We start from the raw sequence: 14,789 nt of genomic DNA on the forward strand, positions 1-14,789 counted from the left end.
CATTCAGTTATCAAGCCCCTAGTGTGTTTTTATAAGAGACACACTTTAGCACTATATATTTGCTTACGCCACCGAGACAAAAATCGCCAAGAAGTTTAAGATACTCCTTCATTTGTTTTTGCTCTACGTATTTTCATGTACTAGATATTTGCTTCCTCCACCTAGACGCAAATCTCCAAGGAGTTTAAGATACTCCCTTGTTTGTTTTTGCCCGACGTATTTTCATGAAGATTGATCATGTGCATGGAGTTTTGCATGCACTTCCATTTCAGGTAGTGTAACAGTACATTTAGGTAAATTGTCATAAGCCAACAATAATAGGATTTAGAACTGTGTTTAGAGTTTGGTGGAATGAGAGTTACACCAACAAGTGGGCCTTTTCTGTTCCTCATATTTAGAATGTAACTGGCATCAATGCACTTTTAATTGGGCCAGGGGTACATGTACTTTTCAGTGGCTATCCCAGTTAGACCCAGCTATATTAAGTTCCATACTCTTGTATTAGAAAAACACACAATTTCAGGAGTTACACATGAAAAACTATATATTTCACAGATTCTTAGATCTACGCCCACTTCATCCAAACCCTGCTAATACTAATGCTGTTGTTCTTTCACTACAGGTAAAAAAACCTTTGCTGGCACACCAATTGATTCCCATATCATTGATAAACACATGTACTTCTGATTTTTGCAGGAATTGTCAATGTGCTTCCAGGGTGGAAATCACAATGCAAAATATTTGTGAACAGCCTCAAAGTTATGACTTCAATGGAGCTTGCGTGTCAGAAATCTCTTCCCCGAGCACTCCTATTTTTGCCTGCTTGAATTTTGGCTTACTAATGCACAAAAGCCTACTAACTGGCACATGCATCAACAATGCCATTTGCGATTCCTTATTAGCGAAAAATAAGGATTCGCTAATAAGGAATAGCAAAAGGCTATGCATGTAGGAATCGCTATTCAAATAGCGATTCCTTAACCTTCCTTAATTGCGACTAGCAAATTGCGAGTAGCAATTAAGGAATGCCGTCCCATTCATTCCTATGGGCCTCCTGGCCCATAGGAATGAATTGTAGATTGCATGAGCAATTTGCGAGTACCAGTAGGTACTCGCAAATTGCTCATGCAATTTCAAGGGTGCAAGGGTGTCAAAATGACACCCTATTGCACCCCTGAAATTGATATGTGCACATATGTTGCACACACACATGCTCTAAGGGCATGTGTGTGCGCAACATGACACTTTGAAAAATGCACAAAAGTGCATTTTTCAAAGTATTTGCAAATTACCATGAAGTTCAACTTCATGGTAATTTGCTCCCCCTATTAGCGAAATCGCTAATTTTTTAACTTTAATGCATTGCATTTAAGGAATCTTAATTTGAGATTCCTTAAATGCAATCGCAATTTAAGGAATCACTATTTAAAGATTCCTTAAATTGCGATTTTTGCATTTGGGATGATGCATCCCAAATGCAAAAATACCGGGAGCAAAGGGTCAGATTCTGAGAATCTGCCCGTTTGCGACCGGTTTTTGTGTTGATGCATGTGGGCCTAAGTATGTAAAGTTTTCTGTACAAACAATTAACACTTTCAGAGAAATCCACATATCATGAAATCAGTACATTCACTCTAGTAGGATTACCTCTATGTATGAACACATTTTTGTCTTTGTGGGTATCCATAAAGAATCATTGTCGTACTTCTGAGGAACCGCAGAAGCTGTAATATTCAAGGAGTACTCACATGCGTAAATTTCACGCATGCAGCATTTAGAGCAGGTTGAAAATTCTCTATTAAGAAATCTAATGCAAATATGCACTTGACCAGTTAGTTTATTTTCCCAATGGGCCAATGCATTTTTACCCACAGCAACTAAACTTCTATGTTTTCTCCACTCTGCCACTGTTAAACTTCATATTGTGGCCCTTGACAAAAGTAAATCTGGGAGCTTTGTTATGATGTTGGTCTACTTTTGCAAAAGGAATGATACAGAAATTGGAAGTTGTTTCATGTAGTCCCCCGCTTATTCTACTTGGGACTTTATACAGGGAGTAATGCCAATTGATATCAAACAGGTAAGTTATTTGTGGTAGTAGAGAAACTGGATATCGAACCAGTCATGATATCGTGGATCAGACTATTATCCTCCAGACTGATGACTAGGGTATGAAAAGGCCACTTGATATATCATGTTTTCCTAGTGGAAAAGGGCACCAGTAAGGGTGTCCCTTGTCAGAACTACTTATTTGTGATGGCAAATGAGCCCTTTGAAAGCATATTTCAAGTGAAAGGAAAAGACATAGGGAAAGAAGTAACTGCCATTACGCAGGTTATCTCTTTATATTCAGATTACATACTCTTATTTACAAGACAGAGGAACAGGGATGAAGCATGCAATTGCTATGAACAAACGGCTTGGCACAGTATTGAGTGTGTAGGTAAATTGGAGCAAATCATGATTATTTCCTATGCAAACAATCCAACACTGAAACTCCCTGTTTGGGACTTAACACGGAAACTTAATGAATACAGGTACTAAGGAATCAGAGTTTATCATACTGTAGAAAACGTAGTTGCACGACATGTGGGAGCAGCTTTGGTGGCACTGAGAAAAATGCATCTTTTTGAAAAACTTTAAGTTAGTCCACAATGGCCAGATTGGCACTGTCTAAATGGTGTTGCTACCAAGATTAATGTATTACATTGCCGCAATGTTGGCTATGATTTCTGAAACCTTTTTTTAAGAGGAATCAGACACTATTTTGATAGACTTAATTTTGCGCTCGGTACATTGTAGAATAGCAATATGAACAATTAGGCTCACTCCAGAGAAGGGATGACTGGAGTCCTCTAACTTTGAGTTTTACTACTTGGCGGCTCAGCTTTAGTGGATAGCCGAATGGATGTTTGAATCCCCAAATGCAGAGAAAAGTAATGAGTATGTGGGAACTGGGTAATTGGGCTAAAAAGAGGATGGTATTATTGCATAAAGTATCAGGCTTTAAAATGCCTCTCCAGTTTAGGATTGGGACATTCTAGAAGGACATCTGTCTGAAGAGGATAGCTACAAATACAGCTGACTCTCCACTGTTCATTAATGAAATACTTAAAAGAAGCCAGCAAAATGATTAGCACTGCTAACATTAAAGGTTGAGATAGAGCTGATATATGAACAATAAGCAACCTGTTTGAGGAGGGAAGTAAATTGTTTACTGTATTGCACAGGTCCATAAAGGCAACAATTAAAATGGACTTGGACTAACTCCGAGCATAGTGTTAATTACAACTAGGACGTGACGTTACCAAACATGAGTGGGGATTGACTCTGGCCTATCACACCATGGTCTCTAGAAATACTTAACTATAGTTGTATGCAATTATCTTCATTGGACATACCTCACTCTCAGTTGCACAGGGAAAATTAAATCCAGAACAAAGACCCCTTTCTTAAGGAGTGGGGTAGTGGACTAAGACCGCTATTACATGTAGTTCCTATAAAACCTATATAAGATCTGTGCGTTTAGACAACATACACTGTAGGATTCGTGTCAGACTGACGGGTATGTTAGCCTTTGTACCAGCTAGATCACAGTGCCAATAGAAACTCCTTGACAACTATCGAACATGACAACCCTGATCCCTCTGGATCGTGGAAACAGTGTACTACTTTTCGCTCAGTCACTCGTGCTCACTCAGTCTCATAGAGCTACACTAAATAAACGGTATGGACGTTTTTCGATAAATATTTATTGAACAGTCGTTATTCTAGTGTAAAATAGGTGCGCTGAAACAACCATTAGACAGTAAAAGATATAAATGATTAGAAGCACTAAGAAAGTAAAAGGATGGTAGATTTCTACCATTTTGCTCTAACCATGAATACAGGCAAGTATATAAAATACATGATAATGGAAATGTGTACTCCTACAATGCTATCCTAACTAGATGTACCTAAGTCTATCTAGAATGTATGTAGGTGTTAAGCCAAGAATCCCTCTAGGATAAAGCCAACCCCATTTCCTGAAGTGAGAGACTGTGGGACCCCGTCTTGGCCTCGAGTCGGACACCCCGCGAGGGAGATGTTAGACCACTGCGAGTTGGAGTATCTGCATGCAGGAACCTCAGCGTCTCGCGTCAGTGTTTGTCAGCAGGGAAATCCTGATCTTCTCTACTTGTCTCAGTAAGATGTGATGTTTTTATACCCAAAGGTCTCCCTGGGGGTTCTACCTTGCTGTGCCACTTGTCGGACTTAGGATGACGTCGGGAATTAACTTTATACATAGTTATTATACAGGAGATGGAAGTCCTGCTGAGTTTCCAAGAATCCTCATGCATAATGTATGAGGCTTTTACCAGGGAAAATCCTGCGTTCTGAGTGCAGTGTTGTGTCTAGGTAAAAGGTCAGTCCCCAGGAACTACTATGTATGTAATGTAGGGGAGAGTATAGGTGAAACATTACGATGTTACCTGAGCCTATATTGGGGTATCTATATGGAATATAACACAGAGTTGTCCTGAAATAACAGAGTTCTGGAGGAAGGTCACAAATATGCTGACCGCAGTTTTGGGCAATATGTACTTGCTTAAAGCTGAAGCGAGTATGCTGGGCTTTCTACCACCACCCAAGAAAAATAAAGTGTCTGCACTTACCGATGTCACTGGCCAAAAGATTAATAAATATGATGCTTTGAAATCTCCTAGGGCACCCACAGTGATAAAGTGGATTGCAGATGTAGAAAAATAGGCACACACCCACTCAAAGATTTTGTAAATAAATAAATGAGGTTATGCCGCTGTGAATTGAGGCGAGGAGACTTGAAAGAAGTAATAGTCAACTGTTATGAACTTCAATAACAAGTTGGACCCCTCAAAAACCTCACTTAGATGTGATTTTGCTCACCAGCGCCAATAATTTGGAGAGTCAATGGGTATTCACGAGCCATTGCATGAATGATCACTGGCAAATAATCAAGGAACAGGGTTTACATAAGTATGAATAGAACTATAACATGGCCTCCATAATTTGTAGTTATGGAAACATATGTCTTAAGACATTTTATGAGTTAAGACATGTTTATATAGACCTCATTAAATAAGAAAGTCATTTGTCTCTAAAAACAGTAGGGCTTAATAATATAGATAAGGAAGCTTCGGTGTAACGAATTGCAAACATATTGTGTCATTTGTATTTATATATTGATGTTGTTGTAATCAAACAATACCTGGGTTTAGAATAACAGACGTTTAATTTGCAGTAGGTAAAAATGAATAGAACATGTTTCCTTAAAAAATAGGAATGTCCAGAAGTTGTGCTACTGGATTTCCTAGTTTGTCTCTCGGTAAACAATTTCCTTTAGCTACCTATATACATCCTATATGATATTGGTTTTCAACACATCAACATTAACTTCCTTGTTATGTCACAAACCCTACACAGGACTTAAAAGAGAGAAGGGTTCTAAGGGAAGGGAGGAAAACAAGAATAAAGAGAGTGATTGGCATGGCAGGGGTACTCGCCTTTGCCACTTCGCATAACTTCTTTATGCAATATTTCTTGTTCATGTTATTCTAGCCACACCTGGTACAGTGTCAACAAGTGGTAAATCATGTCCTAAAACGCTCTGTTAAGAACAATACTCAGATCTTTATCAAGTAATATGATAAATCAGCCAACATTAGCTCAGTTTTTGATATTATCCAAGGATGATGTATTTACTATAAATATAATATGGTCTCACTTTGATACTAGCATGAAACTCAGATGTATGCCACATTGTTGCAGACATAGCAACTGGGTCACTATTGCGTTGCTTATATTCTGCAAGACGGTGAACTGAAAATGAAAGTAAGCAGTCTGGATCTGGTTATCAGACCATCCAGACTTCTGTGGTTAGATATCACTGTTGAAGCCAGGAACTGAAGAAAGTTAGTCCTATTGTCAGGCTTTATCTACTTACCCTTCTCCCTCGTACTCCCTTGGCTCCTTTCCCTCCATTGACACCAACCTCACCATCATCTCCCTATTAATAGTATCAGAAGAAGACATTTGAAATAGGCATTACCTCAAACCATCTAGAGACAGTGCAACGAGTAGTGTAAACACAACTGGAGAGTCGTCCTCTTACCTGCGCTCCAGGATATCCTGGAAACCCTTGGTGCCCCTGAGATAGAGAAAGAGGAAAATACATTATTTATGTTATAAATACCATGAGGCCCTGACCATTTCATCAGGTAGAGCAATACAAAAACATGTAGGACCTATATCTGGTGCTTTAGAGATATTGAGAAGTGTTGATGTGAAATAATACAGTTCCGGAGACAGACTGATACCATCTTTATCATTTTGTGCTAAAGCTGGTGTTCAAACTCCAAAGGGCAATTTCCAAATACAGTGGGCTTGCACTACACATATTTAGCATTTTGCAACAATATTGTAAAATAACTGCCTCAAACAATTTTTGTGCTTGTAATTGCACCCATTTCATGCTCTTTATCACCAGCATTTAGCTATTTCTACTGAAAGTGCAAATACTGATCTAACCGGCACAATTTGCTCTCAATTTGCAATAGATGAAAACCCTAATTCTTGTAGATTAACAGTAGAAAATGAGAAAACAAGCAATGCTCTGTACACAGCATGCAATAAGGCAACAACTTCAATGCTTAATAGTAAGAAGCATCAGTGTTAAAACTGAAAAGAGTAAAACAAAGATTCAGTTGTTCGTTATTGCTAGGGAAGGGTCACTCTATTGGTAAGTCTAAGGCACACCTTTACAGTGGTGCACAGTATCTTGTGCATAAAATCCAGAAATTATGTATCCTGTAGATTTCACTTTTCTGAAATTTTTCTTTGATTGACTGCATTTCCTCCACATTCAAAGAGTTTCACAGATACCCATGCCCGATCAAGATCTCTGGTATTCCGGTCAACACCTGCCTCAGCGGCACTGCCTGGCTCCAAAACAAGCATTAGAGGGAGAGGACTAGACGGCAAACCTTCCAGTGCTGTGCACAGAGGATCTAGAACACCATCTGTATATGGTTTCAACAAGCTCCGAGAATTTGGTGCAGTTGAAAACAATCAATGTAATCTTAGACATGTTAAGTTTCCACACTTTTAGAACAGTAAAACAAATTGATAGGTAGCTATAGAGACTGATCTCAAATATACGTGAATTGTGTTGGCTAAGAAAAGAGGTCATATGTCGCCTGATCACTGACACCAGGTATAACTTTTAATGCTTTAAAAGACTCTGTAATCCCGTTTTATTTGAACCCCAAGCTGATACTATGCTTCTACATATATCACTGCATGTTTGAGATTCACTGGCTGCATTAAAAACAAGCATTTGCAATGCAATCGGTCTCGCCTTTGGGCCCTTATATGTATTTAGCTATGCAGCACATTAGCCTGGGTGCTGAAACATCTACTGTTCTTTAACATGGAGGGGAAAGTAAGCACCAAACTTCGTGACACACCAGGTATGGGAACACTTGGAGAGAAATATTCCCTTTCAGCTGGAAATGGTATAGAACAAAGCTCTGTTTTTGATATAAAATCAGGGCCTTCGGTGGTCATATCACTGAAAATACAAGATTTGAAAAAAATATTATTGTCTACGGGTTATTGTGGAAGACAATTTCTATGGAATGGAATCAAGAGAATGCTAAAGTGATTCTGGTATTTTACTGTTCTCTGCTCGTCGTTTTCCATCAAGAAAGTTAAATAGCGGCAGCTGCCAACATTTTTTTAAAAAGAATGTCCCTCAGCAGAAAGCAATTCTAGTATTTTACTGACCTCTACTGGTCGTTTTCTATCAAGACAGTTCAATATAGGCAGTTGAAGAAGCAGAAAGCAATTCTGGTATTTTACTGACCCCTACTGATCGTTTTCTTTCAAAACAGTTAAATAGAGGCATTTGAAAAGAAAAAAAGCTCCAACGCTGAAGCAGACAAGTCCTAGGGCTGATCTCCAGAGCTCATAAAGTACATACACATATAAGTATATATTAAAGTATATACAAGAGGTCTCGAATGCTCGACCTAAAAATGCTGTGGCGTGTAATAATGCTCCATAGAGACAGGTTTGAGTTAAATCAAATACCTAAAGGAACAATAATCACGCAACATTTCAGATGCTCTACTCTCAATTGAGAACAGAGTACCTATTGATTTGGTCTCACCTGGTCTCCTTTTCGTCCTGCGGCACCGTAACCATCCTGGCCATCAATGCCCTGTCAAGATATTACATATTTATTACATATTTACGTTAAAAATGTCACAAAACAAAATTAACAAAATATGTTGTCATGGTCTTCTTACCTCTCTAATAGCTTGGCACTCAAAGAGTTAAGTCACTCTTCGAAACATGGAGTCCAGGATCAGGCATAGAGTATCAGACAAATATTTACCAAGGTGACCACACACAGGCCACCTACAGAGTACTGGATATGTGAAAAGGATGCAGATGCTACTTTAGCCGGCCTGTAGCATAGTTGCACAACAGGCATGCCACCCGCAAGCTCATCCCTTGTTTATTCACGGAACATAATGGTCCCTTCGCCTTCCATTTCCTGAGAAGAAACGCTTGAATTATCCTGCTGCAGATCTTCTTAAGTATGCACCTCGGCCATTTTCTGTAAATACAGCCAAGGCACTATTCTTGATATTACCTATAATGGAGCTCCCCAGCCTTCTGCTACCTCAAGGAATATAGTGTTGTCTCTGTTGTAGTCAACCTTAACTATGCGCTGCTTAGTATAGGGTCTCTATCACAGCACCAATGAGAGATTTTCAACTTTTTTTTTTTACTTGTACCAACAACATACAACTAGATTGCCATATGTGTGTGTGGGTACACACAGTTCTTATAACTTTTGGTCCAATGGTGACATACAAGCAGTACACCGATCCAACTAACTCTGTAGCTTTCTTCCTACAACATGGTCACTTTCAGTATGCCCATTCCAATCCACCATATAGTAGCTGGTATTTTCCTCTGACATCATCACTGCTTCAAAGATTCCCTCAGAATACAGCATGTGTATGCACCTGCATGACTTTTGCTAACACCATTTTATTATTATCTGTTAGTACCCTTCCCTCCCTGAAATTCAACAGCAAACCATCGATCTCCGATATTGGTTATTTTCAGTGTATCTTTTGTATGTATTGTCTTAGTAATCATGCATATTCACTCAAATTGGCTTAGTATAAAGCGATCCATCAGGTGATGGAATAACACAGTCCACAGAACCCGCCATATCTTGCTCTACTCTCTCGTCAGTTCCACCGGTCGACTTGTGCATCGCTTCTGCGAGTGCCCAATCCTACATGTCTTCTAGCCATTTCATCACTTGGTACTGGTTTGGTTGTAGTCAATACATTCTGAAGCAACCTTTAGCCAACACCAGTCCCAATACCACAAATGTGTACCAGATTTTTCAGCTTTTCCTTGAAAAGGGAAAAGTCCCAGCGAGCACTGCCTCTGCCAAGTGTCTCCTCATTACTGAGTGTACTCATGCTCTCCCCTCTCACTAGTATTTCTAGATTACAATACACATCGGTGGCATATGTAGGAAACCATCATCCTTCTCCACACTAGAGCAGGCCGGAATAGGCTTTGCATAAATTGAAGCCAGGATTTTGGGGGTAGTGTAGGCCTAGTGCTCATAAATCACCTACAATCATTTCTGGTGTTGCTCGATACCCATTTTCCCTATACACATGCTGTCATCTGTGTTTAGCAAGCTCTGTTCCATATGCTTCTCGCTATTAGTTATGTATCCATTTTATCATTTTGAAGGGGTTTGAATAACTCTGATACCACGCTACCTTTCTGTTTATGTCCTAGCGGGGTCCTCTGGTGAGATCATTCTTTTGATCTCCAATCAGAAGTGGGATTGTTCCTTTTCCAAATAGTCTTGGTTTCATTGAACTCCCGGTCTTTCTCTTGCAATTCCCTGGATAGGAAATTTACATGAAGTATGTACTTCAGTTTTTGATATGTCCAGTGCTTTAAATGGGCTGGTACTCACCGGTACTGAGTACCGGCACTTCCGAATTTTTTTGCCGTCAGTACCGGTACTTCTCTGTAGCCAGGGAGAGTACCGGTACCCTGATCCACGGCACGGCAGTCTCAGTTTTGCTGCTCCAGTACAGGGCAGAGGCCGCTCTGCTTCCGAGGAGCTTGTAATTAACTTGGCTGAAGTATCCTTTTCCAGAGTTGCTGGTGAAGATTCCAGCAGCGCCCATTTGAATGTCCCCAAACTGCAGGGGGGTGAGAGGGCTTGTGTCACCCTGTGATTAACAGGGCAGGGTCTCTAGACAGACCCTGCACTGTCAATCAGGTGCGCAGCGACCATTTGGGAGAAAGTGCCATCATTACTTTCATTTTGTGTTATGAGTTAATCTGTGTTTTTTGACATAAACACATTTCTCATGTGTTTTAATATGTGCTGCAACTGGTGCAGAAGTCTCTATGTATGATGTTATTTTGCCCTTAGCCCCGCCCACTTGACACACCTCTATTTTAATGAGTACCTGCACTTATTTTTCCCCATTTAAAACACTGGATATGTCCTTGACATGTACACATCTTGTTGAGTTTGGTCCCTGACCTGCTAGTCCTCTTTGTCCATCCTGTTCTACCACTTAGCTTAGTGTTATCTAGCTCTGGGCATAGTGGGCTCCTCTGCTACCAAGTTGACAGACCTAATAGACTGACTTTTTATGCAGCACGTTCCATATGCTGGTGACTAGAACATTTCGTGCAAATGACTCCTAAAAACTTTCATTACTCTCTGCTCTCTGCTCGCTTCTAACCTAGAAATATTTGGCCTATCTTGCTGCCACAGAGACAGAAAATAGACCCAGGGACCAACATAAAAGTGTCTTTTCCTAGCGAATAAGATGGAAACAAAAGTAGCAAACAGAGGTAGTTTTGAACTTGTACAGACATGCTCTATGTTTAGTGTTTTGAAAGGTATGGGAGACTGCATGCATTTGTGCTTGCAGTAGGCAAGTGTTTGTGGTAATATCATGGAAAACAACAGTGAAAAATGGCCCACCAGATTATAAAACGGGCCCACAAATAGAGAAAAAAACAACCCACAACTTGACCTGTCAGACCAGCCCTTCTGGCACTGCCAGATTTCCCTATATGCTACTCCAACCCTTGCCAAATCAGCAATACATACATCAGGGCTTAATTTACACTCAGGCTTAGACTGTGACAGAAAACCCCCTCCCCCATTAGCAAATTAAATAAAAAAAAGTGGTGAACATGTAAAGACATGCTCTAAAGGTGTTTTGGAAAGGTATGGGAGACTACATGGAGTGGGGCTTGCTGTAGGCGATGTTTGTGGTAATTTCAAAGAAATCAACAAAAATAAACATTCCACCAGACCATAAACCTACCTACTAACAACCACAAAATTAGCCCACACACTGATCTGTCAGACCAGCATTATGGGCACTGCCTGAGTTCCCTATAGGCCAGTCCCCACCTGGTTACTCTTGGTGTTTGCCTGGGGTTTATCGTGGCACACCCAGTTGTTGCCTCCTCTCTCTTGCATGGCTTTCTGGTTTCTTTTGGAGTCCCTCGAGACTCTTCCTTCTCACCTATTTACTATACCTGCTGCTCCCAACTGCACTGGTCAGGTCATTACATTCAAATAATCATCATGTTTGTGTAGCATTTTCTGCAATGCCATTGCACACCCTGGTGGTAGTTCTGAGGTCATCCAACAATGGTTGGATGAAAACGTTTTAAACTGAACTTAGACAAGACAAACTTTCTAGTTTTCGGTGGGGTCTCCTCTCCTTCTGTCCTTGAATATTCTGTCCTTCACACATGGGTCAATTAGTCTGTCCAATCTCTAAGACTAGAAATGTTGTGTTTATTTTTTGTCTCTCACTCTATAGGCAAATAAAGCTAGCTTTTACCTCCTGCTGTGCAATACTGACTATTATGTCAACCTCTTTTTATGCTGCTGTGGGAAAAGCCTACTTTGTGTCTCAGCGCGGTTACGGAAACCTGCTTCGATATTTTGGTCTACCTTCTTTAGTGCTTCAATGACATCCCGGAATCTAGAACTTTACTTTCAGTTTGTAAATTTCAGTTTATATATTGAGGAAACACAACTATGTAAATCCCCTGGCGCTTCGAGATACCTTTGTTTTATTTGTTAGAACATTCTGCCTTCTAGTGGCAGAATGTTCTAATAGCCTTATAACCCTTCATAACTGGGCTATACCGGCTATTAAAGTCCCGCTCCCTTGTTAAAGGTCCTCACCTTCAGCTCGGGCCTTTAACGCTGGAGCGGGCCTTTAATAGCCGGTAGAGCCCGCTACGGCGGGCTATAAGGCTACATTATGTCAACCTCTTTCTATGATGCTGTGGGAAAAGCCTACTTTGTGTCTCAGCTCGGTTACGGAAACCAGCTTCGATATTTTGGTCTTTGTTAGTTCTTCAATGACATCAGGGAATCTAGAACTTTACTTTCAGTTTATAAATTGAGAAAACACAACTATGTTTAATATACCTGTTACATACTGTACTGGTGTCTAATTCTTCAACATTTGCTTCTAAAGTTCCTTTGTAATATACATAAGGCCAATTATGCTCCAGGGTTGTCTTTACAACACATCTTCATAGCCTAGTTGCCACCTAGACCTCTTTGTTCAGGATCTAATCCGCCTTACATTTGCCTTGCTTTCTGTGATAGGTGGGCTCTTAGGGCTGTTGGGCCTGAACTCTGGATCTTCCTTGTTTTTGACCAGCTAGCATTTTGGAAAAACTTGAAACTCACCTTTTGTTTAGACCATATCCTACTTAGCCATATTCTGTCTTTTTTGGAGTGTACTTTGTCTAAGGGTCAATAAGCCTTTCAGGATGTATGTTCTTTGTAAGTCACTAGCACTTACAAATCATGATAATCAACTTAACTTGTCTGATACCGGTCACATAATAAGGGAGCATTCCTTGCCTCTATTAGGAATTAGTGTAGTGATCACTTATTCCTGTTAAATCCTATCGACTGCTGTTATAGTTCCTGCCTTATGTAATAATCTTGGTCTACCTTGCTAAAGCTTTTGCCTCGAAACCTTGAATATTAGTGTCTGGATCCTACTTATGTTGGATCCTATAACTTCCAAAATTAATGAATGCAGGGCCTCTCCTCTGGCTCCCTCTTTTTCTTCCTGAGGCTCAACACCAATACAATATATTGTTTGTTCAGCTGGCATTGAGTAGTCAGCATTTCCACATTCTGAAAGTTCCCCTACTGCTACATCCAGGTAGTGTACACATGTCTAGTTGGGAAATGGATGAGGGGTCATATGAATTAACCCAAACGATACCTTTCATTTCTATTGCAATCCATAGCAAAGCTCCTCTTACTTGCCGGTCAAATTCCTAAGACTGTCTCATTAACACTAAGGGCTTCCACATGCAAGGCTTTCCCTTCTAACGCGAATTAGATTCTCAAGGATTACCACTTGGTGCTCTGACTGCCTCAACAATGGCCTGGGAGAATCAACTGGACTGAAAGACTGAATATTGCTCTAGGGCAGTATATTTGACTGTAAGTCAGAATATCATTAGTACAAATATTTTCTGAAAAAACACATAATGAACTAATTATTATTTATTTTGTTTGCCCTCATCTGCCACACAAGTTTCAATATGCAATCTTGTAGGTTTACACACATTGTGCTGCCTCAGTTACTAAAACTGGTTGGGGCAGTAATGGAACGGAAAGCTCACCCCTCAGCAACAATGTTTCAACCAGCAATGATCACTAATTTATAACCAGACAGGCATTTGCTAAAATCCAGCCAAGGTACTAAACTTAGCACCATGATACAAGTAACCCCCAGAATGAGGTTGATGGCTTAATCATTGGACCTAGGGGAAAAAAAAAAAAAAAAAACAGATACTCAATGAACCCAATTCAGGAGATGCCAGAAGGATCTTGTATCTGGATTACCGGTTCTAGCCAGGTCCAACATAGAGACCAGCAGAGTAGAAGCATACTAGTCATTAATAGAAGGAGATGAAGAATCCTTCCACTTCCTGCATATCTCCCTCCTTGCTAGCAGGATGGCATAAAAAATAAGCTTTTTTGCCAAGGAGGGGACCCCTTGGTAGGAACCAAAAATTACTGATGTTAGGTCCAGGATTATGTTAACTCCAACAGAAAGTGAAAGAGTCTTACTAATGGCTTCCCAGAATGGGGACAAATGCGGGCACTCAAAGAACATGTGAATGTCAGCAGCAGCCACCAAACCACACTTCGCACAGGCCACACTACTCCCCTCGGTAAATTTAGAGAGACGAAGGGGTGAGTAGTATGCTCGATGAATGGTGAAAAGATGGTTCCTGCGTAACCATGCAGGTTTGACAATATCTCACATCATCGTACAAGACGAATTCCAAAGATGTTGTAAATCGGAATTGGTGACGTGTAGAGACCAAAGTTCCTCTGGCAGTGAAAAAATTCCATCCGTTTCCTCCAGAATTAGATTGTACCACAGTGAAATTTCCTTCTTAGCAGGCGGCTTATCTGCCAAAAGCGTTATGAGATGGCTATATGCACCCAAGGGATATTTAACACCGTGTGGAGGTTGAATTGAGTATGCACGAGACCAGCTCGATATTTGAAGATACTTAAGCCTGGAAAAGTGTGAACCAATTTTAGTGCAAAGATACTCCCAGGGTAACAAGTCCCTGTCAACAAATAGGTTACCCCACTCCTCCAGGCCAGCCTCTCTCATAGGTAT

At 40.4% G+C, this 14,789-nt stretch overlaps 1 protein-coding gene across 1 annotated transcript in view; it reads right to left on the reverse strand.

Annotated features, from left to right (window-relative positions):
- The window catches only part of LOC146789037 (collagen alpha-4(VI) chain-like), a 428,058-nt gene that overhangs the window by 76,801 nt on the left and 336,468 nt on the right, over positions 1-14,789 (reverse strand). Inside the window, exons 29-31 of the mRNA XM_085630646.1 lie at positions 8,189-8,239; positions 6,131-6,166; positions 5,963-6,025 (exon numbers count right to left, since the gene is read on the reverse strand). Coding sequence (XP_085486772.1) covers positions 5,963-6,025; positions 6,131-6,166; positions 8,189-8,239 — 150 coding nt within the window. The remainder of the gene's footprint in view (positions 1-5,962; positions 6,026-6,130; positions 6,167-8,188; positions 8,240-14,789) is intronic.

The sequence above is a fragment of the Triturus cristatus genome, chromosome 10, assembly GCF_964204655.1.
Source record: "Triturus cristatus chromosome 10, aTriCri1.1, whole genome shotgun sequence".
In the NCBI taxonomy this organism is placed as follows: Eukaryota; Metazoa; Chordata; class Amphibia; order Caudata; family Salamandridae; genus Triturus; species Triturus cristatus.